This window comes from Ornithodoros turicata, chromosome 2 (assembly GCF_037126465.1).
Source record: "Ornithodoros turicata isolate Travis chromosome 2, ASM3712646v1, whole genome shotgun sequence".
Lineage (NCBI taxonomy): Eukaryota > Metazoa > Arthropoda > Arachnida > Ixodida > Argasidae > Ornithodoros > Ornithodoros turicata.
Genome location: NC_088202.1, coordinates 106832469 through 106855873, shown reverse-complemented (window position 1 = coordinate 106855873; position 23405 = coordinate 106832469). Strand labels below are relative to the sequence as shown.

Sequence of the window (23405 nt, the reverse complement as noted above, 5' to 3'; positions counted from 1 at the left end):
TCCCATTTTGCCTAATCCGGATTATCGGATTAAAGAGGCGGGAGGGGTGACTGGCTTTAGGCGAAATGGGACTGCTGCGCAATCTCATTAGGCGAAACGGGACTGTCGACAAGTGGGCGTTACTTGCATGTGCCGCCCCGATAGTGATGCCTGCAAGAAATGAATACGCTCGTCCGACGACAGCCTTACGTCGTCCGAAACAAGGACCCTTTACATTTGCAAACGAATGTGTGTGCGATACCACAAATAATAAAGTGACTAGATTATTATCGAGTAAAACGTTTTCGTTGATTCATGAGTGGTTGGATGGATGAATGTTTAATGTAAAAAAGAGATAAGTTTCCATACAGACTGGCCGCTTAACTGGACCCGCTGCACTGTAAAAACTGAACTTCACCGCATAGCACGCTCTGCGCCAACCATTGCCACGTATGATAGGGTTTTCGCTCCTGATTCGAAGACAGAGGGGGGCGTACGCCTTTTTTGTCAATTTGGATATATGATAATTGACACAAAAAAGCGTACGCCTCCCTCTCTCCTCGAATCAGAGGCGATAATCCTATCATTCGTCGCAACGGTTGGCGCAGGAGTGCTATGCAGTGAAGTTCAGTTTTTAGAGTGTACGACTTTGCAAAATCACTAGCAGGGACACAGGTTTCTCGTGCGGCTCAGGGAATTCGACTTGGAATAAACAAAAATAAGAGGCAGATTTTTGAATTTTTGCTCACTTCAAAAAAAAAAGAAAGAAAGAAAGGAAACTCCACCCGTGAATAGAGCGGAGGGAACACGAAGGCATGCCGAAGGGTACGCCGTGACCAATCAGGTGGTCATGACGTGGTCCCTGTGCACGTGACCTGTGACAGACCTGATTAGCTTAGCACACAGATATGAAATATAACAGGTAAAGTGACTTTTGGCAGCACGCTTGAATAGAACTAGCAAAGGGATAAAGTTGTTATGTGGAGATGCGTAACTAACTTTGACTTCCCGACAAAGAATAACAAATTTCTCGCATTTACTTTTCAGGAAGTACTAAAAAATGCATTTAACTAAACGCTATGCTTGAATAAAACCAACGAGGTTGTAAAGTTATGTGAAGATGCGAAAGTGACTTTTGGCAGCACGCTAGTGGACCGCCTTCTTTCATTACGTGACACGGATCAGTAGGCGAAGTGGGACTGTCTGCAGCATACATTAGGCTAAATGGGACCCCCCTGAGTTGGAAGTTGGTGAACCCCCTAAGGGACTGCTAGATAATCCGCTGAAAAGCATTAGGCGAAATGGGAATAGGCGAAGTGGGAAAACACGGTGGTGACGGCCCACTGAGTAGGCCGAGGGACGGGACCAAGGAGGGTGGCCATGGACATTGTGTTGCAGCCCTGCTGCATTAGACGGTGATGGAAGGCTTGCCGTTGGGGAATGTGCTGCTGGCAGTGCAGAAGACAATGAAGAATGTCGGACACCTCGCTGCAGCTGGAACACAAGTGGGAGCTGGATTGGCCCATTTTGTAAAGAAGCAATGGGGTGCGGGCAACGTTGAGACGGAGGCGACCTATACAATTTCAACGTCACTGGCCGGGCTCTTCGGTGGATTGCTGCTTTTCTTAATGGTCGGTTTCGTGAGAACAGCAAAAGGAGACACGAGTTTACATACATTGTCAGCAGGGGTACCACAGGGGAGCGTACTCAGTCCTTTACTTTTCAATGCTTTCATGGCTGCCCTGCCTCGTCTCTTGCCCAAAGGGGTATTTGTTAGTCTTTACGCAGATGACATCTGCATATGGTCATCGGGAAAGCAGTGGCCTGCTTTACAGCGTCGCTTTCAGACTTCACTTGATCGCGTAGTGCACTTCCTCCTGGAGAGAGGCATGGACCTGTCTTCAGAAAAGACTGTAATGCTGCCTTTTACGCGTCGCCATCTTAAAAGATTTCAGCTACAAATTGGTCATCATCAAGTACGTCGTCTACCACAACACCGCTTTCTCGGCGTTACTCTCGACCGGAGTTTGTCATGGGTAGCGGAGGTGCGCTGTCTATAAAAGCAAGAGCTGAGAGTCGTCTTAATGTTCTTCGTTACTTATGCGGTTCCCGGTGGGGCACATCTCCTCGTGTAATGCTCAGCGTTCACCGATCTCTTATAAGTCAGATGGTTGCGCATCACATTCCCTTGCTAGACAGCCTCCCTGTTACCACAGAGAAGGTGTTAGAGTCTATCCTAGCAAAGGGCGTTAAACTCTGTCTTGGCCTTCCTCGAGCAACGTCAAACGCTTTAGCCATGGCAGAAGCACGGGAACCACCTGTATCAGCTCTCAGGATGCAAGAAACGTTCCGCCACTACGTGCGGTTGGCAACGCGTCACCATCGCCATCCTCAGCTTCGAGCCATTATGAGTCGTCACCACTCTTCTTTTACCCAAGCTATACAGACACAACGTGGTCTTATTCCGAAACACAAGCCACATGCATTACCAGATATCCCAACATGGGTCCTGCAGCCTCCTGACGTAAGAATTAGTGTGCCTGGACTCCCGGGAAAGAAGGACATACCAACGCATGTTCTTCGTCAGTTCAGTCCTGAGCTACTAAACAGCTCCGCAGGCAGGATGCAGATTTTCACGGATGCCTCTACGACATCATCCGACTCCTCGTGTGCATTTGTTATCCCGGAGGCGAATATGGAGAGAGCGGTGCGGCTGTCTCACGTCACCTCTGCAACGGTCGCTGAACTTTATGGAGTCCTCTTGGCAATAAGTTTCCTCAACTCACAATCTTCAGTTGCTCGCTGGACCATCTATAGCGACTCAAAATGTGCGTTGCAGACCCTAGCTACCATGTTTACTACGGGATCTCTGGCGACAGCAGCGCAAGATGTCTTACACGCACACCATGCAGCAGTTTTAAAAGGTCATGACATCCAAATGCAGTGGATCCCTAGCCACTGTGGCATTGCAGGTAACGAGGCTGTGGACGCTGCTGCACGCCGGGCTCTTCAACTAAGGCGCGCCCAGGTGATGCCCATCTATTTCACCAAGGGTGACGCGGGATGAATGCTGAACGAGTTCAAACAACGAATGTGCAACACCTCCTGGTTAACAGGATCGGCTCGGGATTCGCTTCTGTACAAGGTCGACCCAGGGTTACGCTTTCGAGTACCACCTTCCTTTACGCGACAAACGACAACTGTCCTGCATAGGCTACGGCTCAATGTACCGTACAGCGCACGTCTCCTCTTCAAAATCGGAAAGCGAGACTCTCCGAACTGTAGTGAGTGTGGCGTTGTAGAGGATGTAGAACACATCCTTCTCAGGTGTCAGAAATATGTCGATGCTCGAAGGACATTAGAGACAAGCCTCTCTCGTGTGGACTCCCGAGCATTCGACATCACGAAACTGTTAGGTCTTCCTTCGTCCGACAAGGCGCTAAGGGCACTCGAAGACTTTTTGCATGCAACCGGGCTTATGGACATCCTATGACACGTTGAATGTGTGATGTGTCCTGTGTGTGCCCCCGGCGATTCCGCCACTTTACTCTCACTTGGGCGCAGCTCTTGAACTTTTGACCTACATGTTGAACTGCATTATCATTTCTGTTCGTCTCTGGACATCATCCCTTTGTGTTTTCATCATCTCATCATCGGTTTGAACTTTCTGTATTAAGTGTACTGGGGTAGCCAGTTTGACTTCGTCGAAACTAACATCCGCATTTTTTTCTTTATTCACATCACATCACATCACATGAGACGGAGGCGGTGCAGCAGTGATTCCTCCTGACGACTACAGCGACACGCAATGAAAAAGGCAACCGAGGGGTCGATGGACTGCACGTGACTGTTGTAGGCGGCGGCCTGGGATCTAAATGCTTGGGCACGGGCTGCACACAGGCGGCAAATAGCTAAATGGCAAGCCGAAAGTGTAAGTGGCAGACGTGCAGTGGCAGGAGTAGCAGCTGCGGCAGCTCATCTTACAGCCGCGTCTGCGAGTGTGTTACCGGCCAGGCCCACATGACCGGGCACCCATTGAAGGGACAAAGCATGACCATGCTGGGTATATCCTGTATGAGGTTGGAGCGGGGCAACATCAAGCGGAGGACGCCTTGCTGTCGGTGAGGACGACCCATTTCCCAGGTGGCAAGTCAGTAATGTATTCCAGGGCGGTAAGAATGTCGAACAGTTCAGCCTCTTGGACGACATGGGGTAGGGCAGTTCATAGGCCTGTTCATGGTATGTATCGGTAACGTAAAAGGCTCCGCCCGATGCGTCAGGTATTACGGAGGCATCGGTGAAGATTTGTCGGCAATGGGGATGACTAGAGGTGAGGTGGGTCAAAGCGAGTTGTTGGGCTACAACAGGGCTGATTGTCGGTTTTCGGGGAAGGCCCGGTATAGTAGCGTGAATGGGAGGCCGTTTTAAGGTCCACATTGCTGGCACAAAGGTAGTGGCAGATGTCGATGACGGGAGGTAGTCTCGTAAGCGGGCAACTGCATTGGCAAAAGCGGACACAGGGCCGGCGAGAGAAATTACGGGCCCTGGGGATAACTCCGGAAGAGTCCTTCCCGGCCCCCCTCACGTCTCCTGGTGGGTGCGTGCAACCGTCGGGTCCTGTGCTGTGCGGGCCCCTGAAAAGGCCCGGGTCCTGGGGCTCCAGCCCCGGCTGACCCCCTCTCGCCGGCTCTGGTTACATTGCATTCGATGCTTTGGTAATGATGATGATGATGATTCTGATTATGGAATTACTTTGGTGGTACCGGTGGTAGCGAAAATATGGAGATAGAAGCCCCACTTAGACATGAACCCACCCAAGCAGCATGCCAATATTGGTCCCATATTGGGCCCATGTGGGCTGCCAGGATTACCAATATTGGTCCAATATGGGCTGCCAATGTGGGACCAATATGGGGAGTGCAACCAGGTTTCATATTGGACCAATATGGGCTTCCAATATTGGTCGAATATGGGCTGCCAATGTGGGACCAATATGGGGAGTGCAACCAGGTTCCATATTGGACCAATATGGGCAGCCTATATTGGCAAGCCCATTTTGCTCATATTGCGCCAATATTTCCGTGATAACGCAATGGTGAGTCCGCGTAATAATAAAGCATTATCCGGTATAGTATCCACCACTGATATTACTTCTCTCTTCTTTTTTTCCTTTTTTATTTCTGCAGATCTTATTGATCCGCGATGCATAGCGTTACAAACAACAAGTTTATTTTGGCTTTGGAGAGTGGGGCGCTTCATCGCCACAGGCGATACTCTACCCCATTGCTGGTGGGAAAGTGGGGAATAAAATAACGAGCCCCTTCACAATAACGATCGAAGTCCGATGGTGTCCAGAAATGTCAGAAGAGCTTTGAGCGCAGAGCGTTCCTGGGCTGGATTAGGCCAGGGACCAAGCAATTTCGATAGGGAGAAGGTCGATAGGAAGAAGGGAGGTGTAGCGTTACAAAAACAACACTACATCGCCACAAAAACGGAGAACAGGTGCTACGCCGGTCTTGCTGAAGGACTCAGGTATACCCTATATATATCAATATGGGGTGTACACGAGCAATATGTGGCCCATATTGCCGACATTTTCCCGACATTGGTTCAAACTTGGCAATATGGGGTCCATATTGCCAAGTTTGAGCCAATATGGGGTAAATCCTGGCAAAACGGGTCCCATATTGGACCTGTATCGCCAATGTCAAGCCAATATGGGTCCAATATTGTGTGCTGCTTGGACAGCTACGTCCGATTGCGTAAAGATACACAGCATACGAGTATATCGTAGATATATATAATAATAGACATATAGTTGTTGTTGTTAGATATATATATATACGGTAAAATAAGATAAGGATACACATCAAGAAAATATGTGAATGAACGTTGTGCAGTCTGTCGATGGGGAGTACACGATTCACCAACACTTTCACGACATCCCAACCTTCACCAGCTCGCTTGCCTGCTCACCCTTATTTCATCCCAAAGGTCCTGTATCGAGTCCGTCCAGGGTTCGTCGAAGGGCCAGCCGGCTCGTACAAAAGCGATCGCGCTGTAACCCACTGCATTACGTATGCAGTGGTACAGGTTTGAAAGAATACTGCGTCTACGCTTGCACATGAAGGTCAATCGTCCCTTGAATATAACTTGCATGGCACATCGCGTAAAGAAGGTTTCGTGAATCTTTAGCTCAATGGAACCACTCCCAACGTAATTGGAATAAGTATGTCCGACAGGAGCATTGGACTCCAAACGACTCTCCAGCGAGCCGCCCCTTCGGTCGAAATCGAGGAATTTCCAGCGTTATGCGTATTTAGCCGTGAGAGCCAGCAGCGGACCCCGACCCACAGGGAAGAGTAAACAGGAGAATCACCCTCCATCAGCTCGCACGACGTTCTTGCCAGGATAGTCACATGTCAGCGTCCCTCTTCCACACCTCCTCCTCACGTACTCTTTCAGCGAGACGCGAATAATTCTGCAGCACGAGCGCCCGAAGTGAGACGCAAGGGGAAAGTGTACACAGCTCTTGCCCTTCCCCGGTACGATAAGCGCTGATACGTAGTGGTGATGCGCAAAGCTCTTTGCAAGCAAAAGGAAAAAGCAAAAACAAACAAAGATCGTTTTTCTGTGACGTGAAGTGAGGGCGGAGATATCGACGTCGACGTCGCTCTTTTGCCGACCACCTGCAATTTGTAGTATACGGCAGAGCTAAAATAGTTAGATCTGTGGGGCTCGCGCTGCGATTACTTTTGTGCTTCACCAGTGGTCTGTGCGGATTATGTGGAGGTCAGGGTTTGATATTGCAATTGCAATGTGCTCCCTAAAGTCAATAATTAAAAAGTTGATTAAAATATATCTGCTAATTAGTCCGCTAAGTGAGAAAAAATACGGCTTCCTAGTAGTAGCCCCGTCGAGTAATCCAATGACAAAAGTAAAAGAGTCCTAAGGCAGCTCCCCCTTTCATAAAAATTTGTTGCAGATAAAAACAAACACCCTGTATAGTCTTGAACGTGCGCCGAAACCTTCTACCGCATTGCTACCGTTCTCGGAGGAAATTTTGGGTAGAAATCAGTGAAAATATCTGTTAGTGATGCATAAGGGGACGTCAGCCTTCTGTGCGTGGTCCAGCTGTGAAGAAGTATGTGGCGGAATAGGGGGGGATATGTTTAATGCAAAGTAAAAAAAAGAGAAGGGAAAGGTTAGCCACGATGTGGGCTTGCTATTCCCTAAAGCTTTCAAGCAAACAAAAGAAGATACAAACAGCTGGGATACAGAAAATTATGAAAAAATGCAGAAGAAACAGCTCCTTGACTAATCGTTGCGCACAGGACGTATCAGAGAATGCCCAGGAGTTTAGATTCCCGAAGGAATCGTGTCAGCGCAGACGTGACTTCAGCGTGCTGGGTAGGGCCAAGTAGCACCGCGAGTGGGGGGGGGGGGGGGGAGCTCTCGGTAGCCTAGATGAGCAAGGCGGCGCCAAAGACTCGATCAGTGATCTTCTACAGCTGGCAGGCAATGAGGATGTCTGGCACATCGGCTTCTACGGACTAGAAATAGAAGGGAGTCGAGGGGTATCGTCGTTATAGTAAATTTTAAATTGTAAATAAACAAAACTTAACAACATGCCGTCGAACTGCAAGATGTGATAGATTAAGACTAATAATTTGATTATTATTTTAACTAATAATTTATGATGCCGGCACTAAATCAAGCGGGCGAATAGTGGAATGGGGATTTGTTGCAAAATAAATTGATGTTTGGAGAACGACTATGACTATTCCTTCAAACGTCACCGTTGGGGAAACACCTGGTCCCTACTTCGTTTCTACTGTATTTTCGAAGCGGTATAACTGTTGTTTAGCCAAAAATTTTACTTCAAATTAGTAGAAACCATTACAGCACCCTAAAGTAGACCAATTCTCCTCCTCCACAAGTTTCGTGTACCCATTTTCTTCTCTTCGAAATTTTTCGAATTTTACGATATTCCTTAAAAAGCTCTGACTGAATGATCATCTTGTTAGCAGGCCACACATGATGGCAACACATGGCTTCTGCAAGGATAGATGTGCTTTGGATGGTGTCTTGGACCTGGTGACTTTCGTGGAATACGTATGAGCCCCAAGGCGCATCACCGTTCCTAGATATCAAACGAGCGTATGACACAGTCAACTACGCATAGGTGGGCATTTTGGTGAAACATCACTCGCCCTAACCGTCACGGCCCTCACAAGCGTAAGCACTCACTCGCCCTCACCCTCACCGCCCTCACAAGCACATGCCCTCACCCGCCTCACCCTCACCGCCCTCACGGGCACATACCCTCACTCGCCCTCACCATCACGGCCCTCACGGGTACATGCCCTCACTCGCCCTCACCATCACGGCCCTCACAAACGCAAGCCCTTACTCATGAGGGTCTTACTCTCATGACTCATGAGGTCTCCTGTGAGTGCACTCATGAGGTCGGAGGGGCACCAGGTCTGTGTGAGTGAAGTAATCGGTGCGGCCTGAGGGGTGTGAGGTCAGTATGAGTGCATTCACAAATGAGGTCAAATGACGCATGCGAGACGTGCGCAAATTATGAAGGCACTCACACGTGAGGACTTCAGGAACGCGAAGCCTGTTGGCGGCGCTCAAGCCATGAGGCCTATGGTGAGTGCACTCACCGATACGGTTTAACACTCAAGCAGTTGCAAAACCGTATGAAGGCTCTTATGTGACTGATAGCAGTGAAACACATTATAATGAATTTTTACTTTTCTTATGTGTGTGGGGTGGACAGGGTATCTATGTATTGGTAACGAAAAAACTAGAAGGAAAGGTCGGCAGGGACCACTTTGTTGTGTCTGCGGCGCAGCCATCTGAAAAGTGTACATATAGGGATGCTGCAGTTTAAAGGGGTGGTGTGCACGTTTTTAGCAATTTCGTCCATGTCGCGCTGGGAACACAGCGAAGCGTCCTAAGCTGACTGATTAGTTGGTGATATGGTTCCAGCGCCAGAACTACAGGCATGCTGTAGTTTAAAGGGGTGGTGTGCACGTTTTTAGCAATTTTGTCCATGTCGCGCTGGGAACACAGCGAAGCGTCCTAAGCTGACTGATTAGTTGGTGATATGGTTCCAGCGACAGAACTACAGGCATGCTGCAGTTTAAAGGGGTGGTGTGCACGTTTTTAGCAATTTTGTCCATGTCGCGCTGGGAACACAGCGAAGCGTCCTAAGCTGACTGATTAGTTGGTGATATGGTTCCAGCGCCAGAACTACAGGCGTGGTGCACTTTAAAGGGCTGGTGTACACGTTTTTTGGCAATTTCGTCTACAGACTCAGTTCTCAGTTCCTATGTCCATCACTGTAATGCAGATGCTAAACAAAAATGATTAAAGATGTATCCAGGAACGACTTTCCAGTGGGCACAGAAGTCGTAGATCTTAGTAATTTCTTGAGCGTTTTGTGCATACATAAAACTGCATTCCATGTACAACGGCGTTTTCTATTAAACGGAAGAGGAGAGTTCGACGACCCAGACAACATGTCTCTCATGGTTTTGTACCTATACCTCTTGTGAAAACAATTAACTCTGTTTGAAACTCTCCATTTAGCCCCCCTTTATCCTAGAAACATTCTTGGACTAGTCTTTAGCTGGGGTAGTTGGTACAATCCAAAACGCCGATATTGTTTTACTTTACTATTACTTTACTCTTTGCCTTTAACCATGTTTCACAGTTTGGGACAGGAACAAGAACACTCATCACAGTCATCCATCGGATTCACTTACGTGCTTTCGCGGGATATTGATTGCTTGTACAGCACTCGTGGACAATAGAGCCTTTCCTGTGTCGCGACATCATTCCTCATGATCAACACGCGCTCCAACAACTTGTTATGAGTATCAACGAGTAGGAAGCATCTGCTGCTTTATTAGGATGATTTTGACGGAGTGACCCTCCCAGGAGTTCATAACAAAAGCTTTTTGCATTTGTTTTTGTTATTGCTGGAGAGTGACCGTATTGACCCAATCGAATAAAGGAAATCTTTCGACGAGAAAACTTTTTGATGCGAATTGTACACCAAAGGCTCGGAAGGGACACGAAACACTCCTTCATGCGATTCTTCAATAGTGTGCTTTGGGAACCTACATGGGAAATGGAATCTGTAGCAATTGGAGAACCCTCCTCATGTAACAGTGATAGTAATAGTGACAAATAATAGTGATCGTTATACTTGTGTCAAAATTAATGAATTAATGTCAAAATTAATCCTCGGTTTCACAGGCCATCTTGTCAGGTACAAAACGGAAAAGGAAAGATAATATACCAGCTCGCGTGGTATAGTGATTAGGATGATCGTCTTCTACGCCGAGACTGGGAGGAATCTCGCACCGGCTGTACTGTCTGAGGTTTCCTCTGGGTTTCCCGGCAGAGTTTCCAGACGAATGTCGGTACAGGACGACAATACAGTCACCAGGTGGCGGTAGTGGTGCGCCTTTCGTAGGACGGATGTAGGGGATTGAGATTGATATCGAGTGCTCAACATATTTACTATACAGGGTGTTCCTTTTGTTTTTTAAGCGTTTGCAGAATTTTTATGAAAAAGCTATGAGTGCAGCATAGATGTTGTTTTTGCAGTTAACTTCTACGGCCAGACGGACATGCTCCAGAAGAGAGTATATAACTGCAAGATGACTAATTACTTGAAATTCATTAACGCGATGGCACATTGAGAGACTATCCTCGCTGAACGTCATTCCACGTTTACAAATCCTGAAACACGCACGTGCGTTAAAATATCCATCCCCGAATTTTGATACGCAAATTAGCCGAAACCGAAAAAGCGCGCCTGAGGAGCGCGTTACTATGGCGTTATCTAGCCACCATAGCGTTACCCTCGCCGACGGATGCTAATCTGCCAAACTGAGCGGCACCAACTCCAATCATCTCCATCGCTCCAAATCACGTGGCCCTCTGACGTGAAATGAGCGCTGTACTCCAGGCGTTCCCGGTCGCCGCGGTTACGGTTTCAGCTCATTTGCATGGCAAAATTCGGGGATGGATATTTTAACGCACGTGTGTGTTTCAGGAGTTGTTAAACGTGAAATGGCTTGCAAGATAGGATATTCTCTCAATCTGCTATCTCGCTTTTGCCCAAAATCGCCTAATTAAAACGATAATTAACGAATGTGAGGTAATTAGTCAACTTGTAGTTGCACACTTTCTTCGAGAGGATGTCCGCCTAGCAATAGAACTGAACTGCAAAAACGACATCCATACTGCACTCATAGCTTTTTATAAAAATTCGTAAAGACAAAAAAAAGAAAAACACCCTGTATATGCCATATATGCAGCGAGGCGACGTATGACACAGGTTCGTATCCCGAACACAACTCTGAACAATAGAGCTGGACGGAGGTGAATATCCTCCTGAGGCAGGAAAAGCCTGAGGCTCCCCCCCCCCCCTCCTGCCCCGCCCGGCCACGTTACAATAATACCCCCTAAAAAGTTTATCTTCAGAGCTCTAACGATCCCTTGGGGCTTGCTTTATTGCCCAACATAGCTCCTACCGTCAGGCGCACCCTCTGGGGAAGGCGCCCGCGGCGGCTGTCCCGCTCGTCCCCCACCCCACCCTGGAACGACTCTGCTGGACACAATCACAGAAGTCCGTATCCCGAAAGAAGCAGACTTTCAAACTCTGATACAATATTGAAGTGTAGACCAGCGGCAATCTTTTCTATAGGGTCATGCTTACATACTCTCGTCCCAGCTGATTGCGACTGAGGAACTGAGGTGCGTGACACTCCGGTTATTCATTGCTGCTGATTCGAACGTCGGGGGAAATGTTGTGTAAGTGGATTTCTGCGTCATCCGATCATGGTTCATAGACGATCGTCTAATGATGCGTTCAAGCCATAACTCATGTTGTTCATAATTTTCGTGATCGTTCTGATAGTTGGCTTAGTTTTATGGCCATTGCCTCTGTTGCAGCAGCTCTGTGAACTATTCGCAGTGACCCACCTGTGGCAGTTACCTCTGGCAATAGCAAAGATTTTCCGAACAGTCTTGAACGGCCAAAGTGGTTACACTAAGGGGGGGATATGTTTATTAAAGATAAAGAAACGGGGGAAAGGTCAGACAGGCCAAGGCCGACTTGCTATTCCCAAAAGAGAATAAAAAGAAAACACTGGTAATCGATGACTGCCAATGAACGGTAGACGATGAGCAGTGCGCAACGCGGCATTACGAACAAATTGTGCTTTTGGCAACTGACGGTGTCGATTACAGTTTTTGGAGCACGGAATGGTGTGTAGTGGCAATTATCACATTCCGGGTTTTACGCCGTCGTCTTTTCAGAGGAATGACATTCATTTAGTACAGTTTACGAGAGTTTGTTTTCCACTGCATCTCACAGCCGTACATCGCAATTTCGTATTAGCTCTGTAAGGATTAGTTCACAAACCGTTTCGGCGTAGTGGGCGGCAAGTATTTCAGTTCACGGTAGTTGCGTCGCGCGTTGGGAAACTCAGACCCGCGCTAATTATACTCGCTGGCTTGTCAACACCATGTTTACAGAGAGCGCAGTGTACGTGATCTAGAATCGATATGAAAGTAGGCGCGGAGATTAGACTTTTCACAAAATCTCGGCGAACTTTCCAACAACTTGTGAGTAAGCACCGCTTGGTCTGCATCTCAGGGCAGGTGCGACAAAGATGTTGATCGATCGCAAACAGGGTTGTGAAGTTAACGGCATCATCGACCGTTTGTTTGCAGAATGTAGGATAAGGTGGGGCAAAGCGTGACATTTTCTCAGAAGGGCGCTGCTTGATTAACCTCACACTTTACTGAGATGTGTCTACGTGTCCGCCTTATTTGACTTTGTTTTTGAAAGCTTTTGAACTTCTTTGAGTGGGACATGCCATTGAAGAGAGAACAAAATTGGATCTGCCTGTCTGGAGCGGCTCCTTATGCATGTAGAGGTTTCTTTATTTAGCTAGCTTTGTACAAGATATACGCGCTCTGAATTTTCTGGTATTCAGCCGAGAAATTTATATTGTTAACAATATGCACGGGGCATAGCGTCGCGCCGCGTTATGCTTGTTCCTGAACTATCTCTTTTTGGCTCATTGTCTAAGATGTTTAGAACATACAGGAATCAGAGACTTTGTGAAGCGATGAGGTAAAACAAAAGCGTCCAGAAAAGCGTGCCACGTGCGTCACAGCTGAATATTGGAGAGCTTGGAGTTCGAGCATATGTCAGCCCGCCTACGCAGAACTTGGCCCATTATCACCGCGTAGCCAGACTCCATGCTATCATAGTCGCGGGATGGCGTAAGTATAGAAACACACAGACATCATGGCGAGTTGTATGCCTTCGAGTCAACCGCGTAGCAACTGCAACGTCGTGCTCTCTGTGCGTGAACTTTATTTCGTAAAGGAAGAGTGAAACGCGATCAACACAAAGGTACGCCGCGCAGTCGAGAACTTAAACACTGGGTAGTATATCAAGGGAATAGCGGCGCAGTGATATTGGATAAGCTACCAAAGCCTTGCGCCGGCGCTGACGTAATTGACACTGGATATCACACTCCTCCCCTCTCCGAAAAGAAAGCAGAACACCTGACTTACGTATAAGCATTACAGCACTTGCTATATAGGAAAATAAAGCGAGAAGACAAAAATGTCATCAGCACCAACTATGGGCAATATCTGTCCACAGGACGCTTGATTCGTGTAGACCGTCTAGGTGACGATGTCACCGCACTATCACTTGAAGTGCTGCTGCCGTCTGGACATGACCCATGATTCTCCACGGTATCAGGTTGAAAATCAGCTGGTGGTACACTCGGTGACAACTGCGACTGTGCTGTTTCAGCGTCGCTGTCTGATGATGATTCTGATCGCTGTGCATCCCTTCGTAGATGATCTTGGTGCCTCGTGGAAATAACTCCCCCAGGTAGCTGTACAACAGCAGACGACTGTCCTTGTTCTTTTGTGACAACAGCAGGGACCCAAGTTGGTCCAGGTCGAAAATTTCTTGCGAACACTGAATTCCCAGGACGATAGACGCTGTGGGAACGAGCGCTTTTGTCACGCAAAAGTTTGCTGCGCAGTTGCTTACGAAGCACTGCGGTGCGCATGTCCGGATGGAGATTATCCAGAGCAGTCCTGAGTTTTCTTCCGCACAAGAGTTCTGCTGGAGATGCACCGGTTATCTCGTGCGGCGTTGTTCGATAGCTGAATAGTGCGCGAGATAGCTGCGTCTTGAAATCACCTATGCTTGCCTTCTTAAGCTTGTTCTTAATTGTTTGAACAACCCTTTCAGCAGCCCCATTCGATGCTGGGTGATATGGAGGAATTAGGACTTTTCTTACTCCATTCCGCTTCAGAAATTCTGTGTACTTTGCTGATACAAATGCTGGTCCATTATCCGACACTACGAGATCGGGCAGTCCATGCCTCGCAAATATAGAACGTAGACAAGAAATAGTAGCTTCCGCGGATGGTGATGGAACAACTTCGGCTTCTACCCACTTGGAAAATGCGTCCACAAGGATGAAGATGTAATGATCCTTAAAAGGGCCTGCAAAATCCACATGCAAGCGCGACCATGCTCTTTCTGGAAAAGGCCAAGGCGTCATAGGAACACGTCTGGACTCACGTTGTTGTTCTTGGCATGTCATGCATCTCTGTACCCTCGCAGCAATATCTTCGTCCAGTGTATCCCACCAGACGTGACTGCGGGCCACAGCCTTCATTTTTGTGACACCAGGGTGGCTCTCATGAAGCAAGTCGAGAACCTTTGCACGTAGCTCTTGAGGAATGACAACACGATTTCCGAGAAGTATACAGTCATCCTGCACGCTCAGTTGATCAAAACGCCTTTGGTAAGGCCTGTAGTTAGTGACGTCAGGTAATTTGCCGCCTGACAACAGTATGTGGCGAACGTTGGATGCAATGACGTCTCTTGACGTGGCTTGAGCGACTACCTTTGCGGATAAAACAGTTGGGTAGACTCCTTCCAACAGGAACACCTCTGCTGGTCGTTCCACTGGAAGAGCTTCAGTAGGTAGTGGCAATCTGCTCAGTCCATCGGCATGTGCGATGCGGCTTCCCTGTCGATAGACCAACTCGTAGCGGTAAGATGATAACGTCAGGGCCCAGCGAAGAAGCCTGGGTGAACAGTTGTTAGGTACAGGCTTATCGTGCGCTAAAAGTCCCAACAGTGGCTTGTGGTCGGTCACTATTTCGAATGAATGACCCCAGAGGTATTGATGAAACCTCAGAACGCCGAAAATTACGGCCAGAGCCTCTTTATCGAGTTGGCTGTAATTACATTCTGCTGGCATTAAGCTCCTTGACGCATATGCAATAGGAAGCTCTTCACCTGACAATTCACGGTGCGCAAGTACAGCACCCACGCCATAAGGCGATGCATCACATACCAACACCAAAGGTTTCTTGGGATCAAAGTGAGCTAGGACCCTAGCAGACGTTAGGAGGTCCTTACTTTTTTGGAAAGCGAGCTGCTGCTCGGTGCCCCAAGTCCATGGCGCATTTGCTCCCAGTAACTTGTTTAGAGGATGCAGTACTGTCGACAAATCAGGCAAGAACTTCCTGTAATAGTTCACTAGCCCCAGGTAGCTCTGCAACGTTTTCACATTCGTTGGCGCTGGCGCCTTCGTCACAGCTTCCACCTTCTTTGGATCAGGATGTAACCCCGCCTCCGTGATTACGTAACCTAAATAGTGCACCCTAGGGGCCATAAAAATGCACTTTTCAAGTTTCAATCGTAGTCCAGCTTCTTCAAGCCTTCGCAGTACAATATCCAAGTTCTTCTTGTGATCGTCGTCATCCTTTCCAGTGACAAGGATATCGTCGAAGTAAACCACGACGCCACGCAGATCTTGCAGCAGGTTTTCCATTATTCGTTGAAATAACGCTGGTGCCGTAGAAACACCGAACGGTAGCCTTACGTACCGATACAACCCTTTCTGAGTGTTGATGGTCACCAGGTTCTTGGACTCTTCGTCCAGCAGTATTTGTTGGTAAGCATCCTTGAGGTCAAGCTTACTGAATTTCTTTCCTCCTGACAGCTTAGCGAACAGTTCCTCAACCCTTGCAATCGGATACCTCTCAGGTACGGCAACGGGATTTACGGTAATCTTCAAGTCACCGCAAATTCTTACACGTCCATCTCGTTTGACGACAGGAACAATGGGCGCGGCCCATTCAGACGTCTTTACTGGTTCGATAATGCCTTCACGCTGCATACGTTGTAGCTCCTCGGCGACTCGGTCTTGAAGAGCAAACGGTACTGCACGCGCTTTAAAGAATCTTGGGCGTGCGCCGTCCTGAATTTGTAGTTTCGCTGTGACATCCTTCAGGGTACCCAAAGTATCTGAAAAAACGTCTTGATGCTTAGCAATAACGTCCTCAACAGTTGAGACCACGCAGACGTGTGTGTCCTCTGCTGTCAGAGCCATGCCAAAAGCTTTCATCCAAGTGCGGCCGAAAAGATTTGGACAAGAACCCGGCGCCACGTAGAGTGGTAAGCACTCCTGCTTCTCACGGAACTTCACTTGAACGTTCACGCATCCTCTCACACGAGTTAGTTCACCAGAATAGCTTCGCAACAGTACGTTGGAAGTCTCAAGCTTTGCATGGGGAAGAACCTTGCGCAGAACATTTTCGCCAATGATAGATACTCCAGCACCTGTATCGAGTTCCATTTCCAACGGAACACCATCAAGGACGACGTGCGCGCGAAACGGATCGCTTCGATCCGACGCATTCCAGAGATCGAACACTTGAGACACAGAAGTAGCTTCTTCTTCGTCTTCAGATGGATCTTCAACGGCATGTACTGGTTTCTTTTTGTCAGACTTTTTCTTGTCTTCCACCTGTTCTTTCTTCTTGTTTGCTTTTCCTTGGCAAACTTTCGCCAGGTGACCTTTTTTCCCGCAGCTATGACAAACTGTGTTACGATGTCGGCACTGTGTCGCCAAATGCTTCTCACCGCACCGGTAACACGTTATTCCTGTCGACTTATTCTTCACAAAATTCGCAGCTGTGCCCTCGGATTGTGTGGACAGCGTTCTGGAATCGTTTCGTGCAGCTTCAATTGCGACAACAGTCTTCTTTGCAATGGCTAGGGTAAGATCTGGCACTTCGAGTAGTCGTGTCTGCATTTGGGCGTCATTAATGCCACACACAATTCTATCACGTAGCATACTGTCCCGAAATGTGCCGAATTCGCAATCATCCGACAATCTGTTCAACGCAGCAATGAAATCACTTACGGCTTCGCCTTCCTGACGAACCCTTGTGTTGAACTTGTAGCGAGCGACCACTTGTGACGGCTTTGGAGAGTAATGACTATCCAACGCCTCCAGGATGGCGGGAAGTGCCGTGGCGGACGGTGCAGCAGGCGCAAGCAGGCTCCGAAGTAACGTATATGTCTGTTTTCCACAGCATGTCAAAAAGACAGCGCGTTGCTTGTCCTGAGCAACGTTGTTAGCTTCGAAGTACTGCTGAATCCTGTCCCGATAGTCAGTCCACGCAGAAGCGTCGCCGTCGAACTGCTCAATATTGCCGTAAACTGGCATGACGGTGAGTGCTCTGTAGATGCAGGTCTACTCGAACAGCAAAGATGCAAAGTGGTTAATCCTCGTCGCCAATATCATAGTCGCGGGATGGCGTAAGTATAGAAACACACAGACATCATGGCGAGTTGTATGCCTTCGAGTCACGGCGTAGCAACTGCAACGTCATGCTCTCTGTGCGTGAACTTTATTTCGTAAAGGAAGAGTGAAACGCGATCAACACAAAGGTACGCCGCGCAGTCGAGAACTTAAACACTGGGTAGTATATCAAGGGAATAGCGGCGCAGTGATATTGGATAAGCTACCAAAGCCTTGCGCCGGCGCTGACGTAATTGACACTGGATATCACACATGCCCTGTGTCGGGATCTGCGTTATGTGCGGCGACAGCGTCCTGTGTGGCGGAACGAAGCTCGCCTGTTGTATTTGCCGTGCCTATCACGTTGAGGTCGCGTTAGGACGACCTGAAAATGATCCGTGAGGCTGGTACAGTGGCGATCATTTCTATGGTGGCCATGCACCAAACGTACCTGAATCCTGCAAAATGCAGCTGTTGCGGCCGATTTGTGGTGTGACGCAGAAGCAGCGTATTCCATGCTGGACAGCCCACGTCATCGTCATCTATTTGTTGTTGTTGCATTGCACACCAGAGCTTGGGGTCAAAAAGCGCATGTTCAGACGTTGGGCTTTTCTTTGTTCTTGGTACATCCTTGGTACATTGGTCTTCATCCTTACCAAGGAACGCTAACTACGAAGCCGAAGTATCCTCCTCCATTGGGTAATCGTCATTCTGGTACAGATTACTTGCAGGAATAACCTGACTGCCACGCTATTATGACTGACTGCCACGCTATTATATTATAGATGACTGCCACGCTGACTGCCACTGACAGATACACAAAAGGGCCAACAATATGCTTGTTCTAAACGGCAATGCTTACCGTGAGCGCTATTGCTAATAAAAAAAAAAAAAATAAACGGTGTTATCGCGTTCACTGGATATCGTTTCCGTTCAGATTTTGATGTTCTCTCCCATGTCATCTCTCCCATGTCATGCCATGCTACTGGGATGACAAGACAAACTTTACAAGCGCTTGAGTGGAATTGTTTCTACACAAGGTATGCGGGGGCGGGGGGGTGGGAACGTCACGAGATGTACCCGTATCTTTCTTCTTCTTTTTTACAGCTTTACAGAATTTATTATTTTGAAACTATACGTAAAAAGCACCGTGCAGGCCGTCACTTCTCATGGGAAACACACGTATGCACTCGAAAATTTGAATTACGACCTGGGCGCACTCAGTGACATCCCACAGGGAGTGCATAAAGCGCGCAACTGGACACACCTACTACGTATATATGATCAAACATAAATTATTCCTTCGGAACAAAACAGAAACCAAGGCGCCGAAAGAAATATTTCGCTGTCACAGGTATTTTCTGAATAAATAAGTGAACACATGTATAAATCGAACTTGCCTGCAGCGCAGATAGAGTTTCATGCCTTTTCTGTTCCATCTATTTGCTAGTGCATTCGTACACTTGCTTTCAGTTATTGATCGACGGTGGAATGGTGGAATGTTTTTGCCAAGCGATCTGCAAGCCGGTAGTTTTAAACAACATTTAAGGCCGTGCACTCCGCACTCTGCTGTAAGTGTGTTTTTGTCCAGTACATTCTGCCCAGATATTCATTTAACCAACTGGTAATGCGCAGACAAAAGTAGAAGTCGTTAATAAATAAGTCGAACCAATTTAACAAACAAAAATAACAAACTCATCAAATAAACGTAGTAGTGCTTGAGGCAATTAAACATAGAAGGACAAACACAACACGAGCCTCACAACGCCCCATATACTTCAATTTCTTCAACCTGTTCCTCAACTGCCATCATTCAATTAGGAAGTAAACTTTTCTGTCATTGCATGATATTTTGGAAGAAGAAAATGGTGCGTGGATAGGCTTTAAATTATATTATTTTGATGTGGGCGAAAAGGGAGAGATTGAATTGATCACACGACAAATTCTGCTGCTCCTATAAACAGCCCCCCCCCCCCCCCAGAAAAAATAAAAATAAAGAAACATCGCTTTCTCGTGCAGTGCATTTGAGTCAGTGTGTTTACTCTATTACGACCGTGTGCTTCATTGTGCGCTACGCTAACCCATGATTTGCCATCAACGTTAATGAAAGAAAAAAAACGTATGTCTCCGAATTTCGACTGATAACACTTGATCGGCTATGATCCGTTTCATCGGCTGTCCACAACCACGGTCCTGTATCTTGGGGCGCAAGGAACCCTGTGAGACCATTATTTCCGCCCACGCAACCAGGGACCTTTTTTGCCGGGACCTAATTTTCCGAGACCATTTTTTCCGGAACCCAGCTAGGTGCGGGGTGGCTAGGCGTGCGCGACTTTCAACGAGCCTAGCTAACCTAACCTAACTTAACCTAACCTTCTTTTTTTTTTCGGTGTTACCGCCCCTACGTCCCATTTCGCCTATTCGCGATCCGCCTAAGGAGTTTTTTTTGCTTAAGAAGACGAATGGGGTGCAGCAATGGGGTGGAGTATCGCCCCTCGCGATGAAACTCCCCATTCATCATCTCACAATATAGTTGTTGTTTGGGGTGCCTGCTGTTACGCGAAATAGGACTGTCGTGCCATTAGTCGAAACGGGACTGCGTACAAATGGGCGTTGCTATCAGTGATTGACGTCAGAAGGGAATGACTCCGCCCCTGTGCGCAGCCTGAACACCTTACAAAGTTCTAATCAAGTGTGGCGAAAAAAAGCAGGGTGTCGAGAAGGACCGAGTGACGCGGTTCGGCTCGACAATCTACTATACGAACGGCACATCAGGACTTATTGTCCGTTTCACCAAGCTTTATGAATGACATTGCAAACGATATAATGTTTTTCAGTACGTTCCGACTCAGTACTTCTACTTCAAATATGGTAAATGTTAAATTAAAGACACGCCCCCACCCCCCTCCCCTGCACAGCAATAATCAAAGGTTCGATGGAGATCCAGCCTAGAACACTCTGTATTATAATCATATGAGTGATATGACCTATGACTTTCTAAAACCATGATGAGCGTGAGAGCTGTCGTCTACGGATCGTTTATGTGTTTGTTTGCACGTTCATTCCCATGTCTTTCCATTGTCCCTCCGTAACTTCGTTCGTTGTCCGTTTACGTTGGCGAAAACACATTGGCCCCAAACATTTGTATTGCACGCAGACATCTTGGATGTAAGGCACCTTTATCCTATACTCAGGCTCCTTCCACCCAGTTTCCTTTTCTTCCACCTCGGGCCGCCTCCCCCCCCCCCCCCCCAAGGCGCCTATATCACATTTCACGCATACCCATATTCGGGTCCTCCTTGGGTTTTGAGAGTTACTAGCACTTGAGTTTTTGGAGAGTTTGGAAAAGCAAGTGAAGAAAGTGTGGAGCGAATGACCACCAACAGTGATGCACCGCAGAATGTCGCAATATCTGCCTTCCCACTCCCACTGCACCCCGTTAAGGTACGTTCGTTGTCTCATTTACACAGGACTTCTCAACAACGTAACAACAGACACGGCATCTTATCGCTAGAAAACCTGGTGACATGGGGTTGACCAAAGTGACTGCGACACGTTTTGGTGGTAGTTCCCCTTCGTCCCTCCATCTCTTCTTTTTGCCTTTGTCGTTTTCGACAAAAACAACTCCCACTAAGGTACAAAAAGCGGAGTAGTTGGTATGTCATCCTTGAATTACAAAACGCAGCAACAAAAAACGCAGGGACAAGAGAAAGGCGACGTGCAGCGTGGCGGCGTACTCACAAAGTCCACCAGCTATGAGTACGCAGTCACACTGTACGTTTCCTTTCTCTTGTCCGTGTCTTTTTTGTTACTGCGATTTGTAATTCAAAGAAAAACAATTCTGTTGCTGTTCCACGTGTCTAACAGAGACTGTCGTCCCATCTCTGTCTCTACTGCCGCCCAGAACGTTCGCGTGAATGTGCGGAAAATAGGAAACACAAGAAGAGGCATGAAGAAATCTCTCTTCGCAACTGGGCCAGCCGTCAAGTCAAAAATAATAAATATGCAGTCTAATATTCAGTTGTTTTATGGGTTCTTTTTATGAGGCTATTGTGCACCATGCTACAATGGATATAGATGGGAAAAAAGCGAAGTTGCGAAAACCATAATTTCGACCCCTGCAAACTTTAGCCGCATTCCAATCTCCATCAAGCAGCGACGCGGGGAGGACTCGCTTTCTTCTTAATGCTTTAGACAATAAAGGCAGCAAGGTAACAAACAAAACGCGAGTTATCTGGAACAACAGTGAGAAGAAAACACGAAGGGGCCGGGTCACCGTTTTCTTTCTTTTTTTAGTTATTAATGTCGTGTTTTCTCATTGAGATACGTTGGGCAAGTGCTTTTTGTTTCTGTTAAAAGTAAGAGGAAAGAGAACAAGGGAGAGAAGAATTCCAATTTATTTGAATTAGAAATTGATAAAATTACTTGTGGTACGTGGCGTGATACTGAATCAGTGTGAAATAGTCTGGTCCTTCGCACTGCACAGATCTGGAGAACCCTTCCGAAACATTCGTCCCACCTATCAACCTTTGACCTTCGCCTTTGTGAAGGGACAATAGGCTTGCGGGGATACGCAAATTCTCAAGGGCTATTGTGGGAGTACGGAATTTGAAGGGAACCCGTTCAGAGAGAGCCGCACTAGAGTAACTAAGCCGCACTGTTGCTGCACGCCAACTCGATATGGGGTGGTGGCGCCCCCTGGTGACCCATTTGGAACTGCGATAGGGAAGGAGGATAGTGGATAGTAGATATCAACCCCGCATGGGTACAATGGGAAAGGGAGAAATCCTTGAAGCAGAGTGTAGAGTAGTTCACTCTACCCTCAAGGTTGTCGCCCCTGCTGGAGAAAATGTAGGTCGCGCATTGACTCTGACCCAAGACTGGATAAGTGAAGCAGGTTGTTGGGTACTTTCCTGCAGTGGTTCCTGCAAGTCCCGGAAGCGGAAGCCCAGATAAATGAAGCTAAAATGCACGGACTGAAATCTGTCCCCACGATTTCTGTCCGAATAACGCGGGTCCAGATAAGTGAAGCCCGGATTAACGGGGGTCGACTGTACTTTCATTTATGCACGATCCACGTGTATGTCTGCAGTGATTGTGTTCTGGCACATGCCGATTTCTATTTTTGGTGGTAAGAAAATTACACTGGTCGTTGAGTTTACACTGCATGTTAAACTGGCCGCGTCAATGCAACGGGAATCGCGTATCGTTGGTCCTTCCGTTCGCTTTTGCTTCGTCTCCACAATGAACCCATGGACGCGGATGACATACGCGCCGGAACTCCGTTCATTGCTTTGCTCTTTCCAGACCGTCGGCGTCGAATAGACGGCGTGGCGGGTGCTCGGGAGCAACAGGAAAGTAGAAAAGAGGGGAGGTTTAATCGGGACGATCGACTGGACGCTAAGTACAGGCAGTGTGGCAAAATACTGAACACTCTCGGAGTCTCTACGAGAGGCCTTCGCACACATCTCTTTCAACAGAAAGTGCGCCACTAGCTTCGGGAATAAACCATATCTAGTTTCGGAAGTCATTCTTTTCTTCAACATTAAGCAGCCAAGGGCTGCGTAGCTTGCAGCCAAGCAACTTCACGTTGCCTGTCACGTTTTGATACTTCGTTATTCAGTTTTGAAAGTCGGAGCTTTGTTTCGTCCTTGGTTCCAGTATGAAATAAATCGATGGGCGCCACACCGGTGTCGACTGCAAATAACAATAATAATAATAATAATTTTATTTGTACCCAAGAACAGCCAT

General features: G+C 47.6%; 1 protein-coding gene across 1 annotated transcript; it reads right to left on the bottom strand.

Annotated features, from left to right (window-relative positions):
• Positions 1–13726: 13726 nt before the first annotated feature.
• LOC135384935 (uncharacterized protein K02A2.6-like) lies at positions 13727–17579 on the bottom strand. Its single transcript, XM_064614116.1, has 2 exons — positions 14093–17579; positions 13727–14040 (listed from the first exon to the last, which is right to left on the bottom strand). Exons 1-2 carry the CDS (start codon positions 17577–17579, stop codon positions 13727–13729), a joined length of 3801 nt encoding a protein of 1266 aa, XP_064470186.1.
• Positions 17580–23405: the final 5826 nt, after the last annotated feature.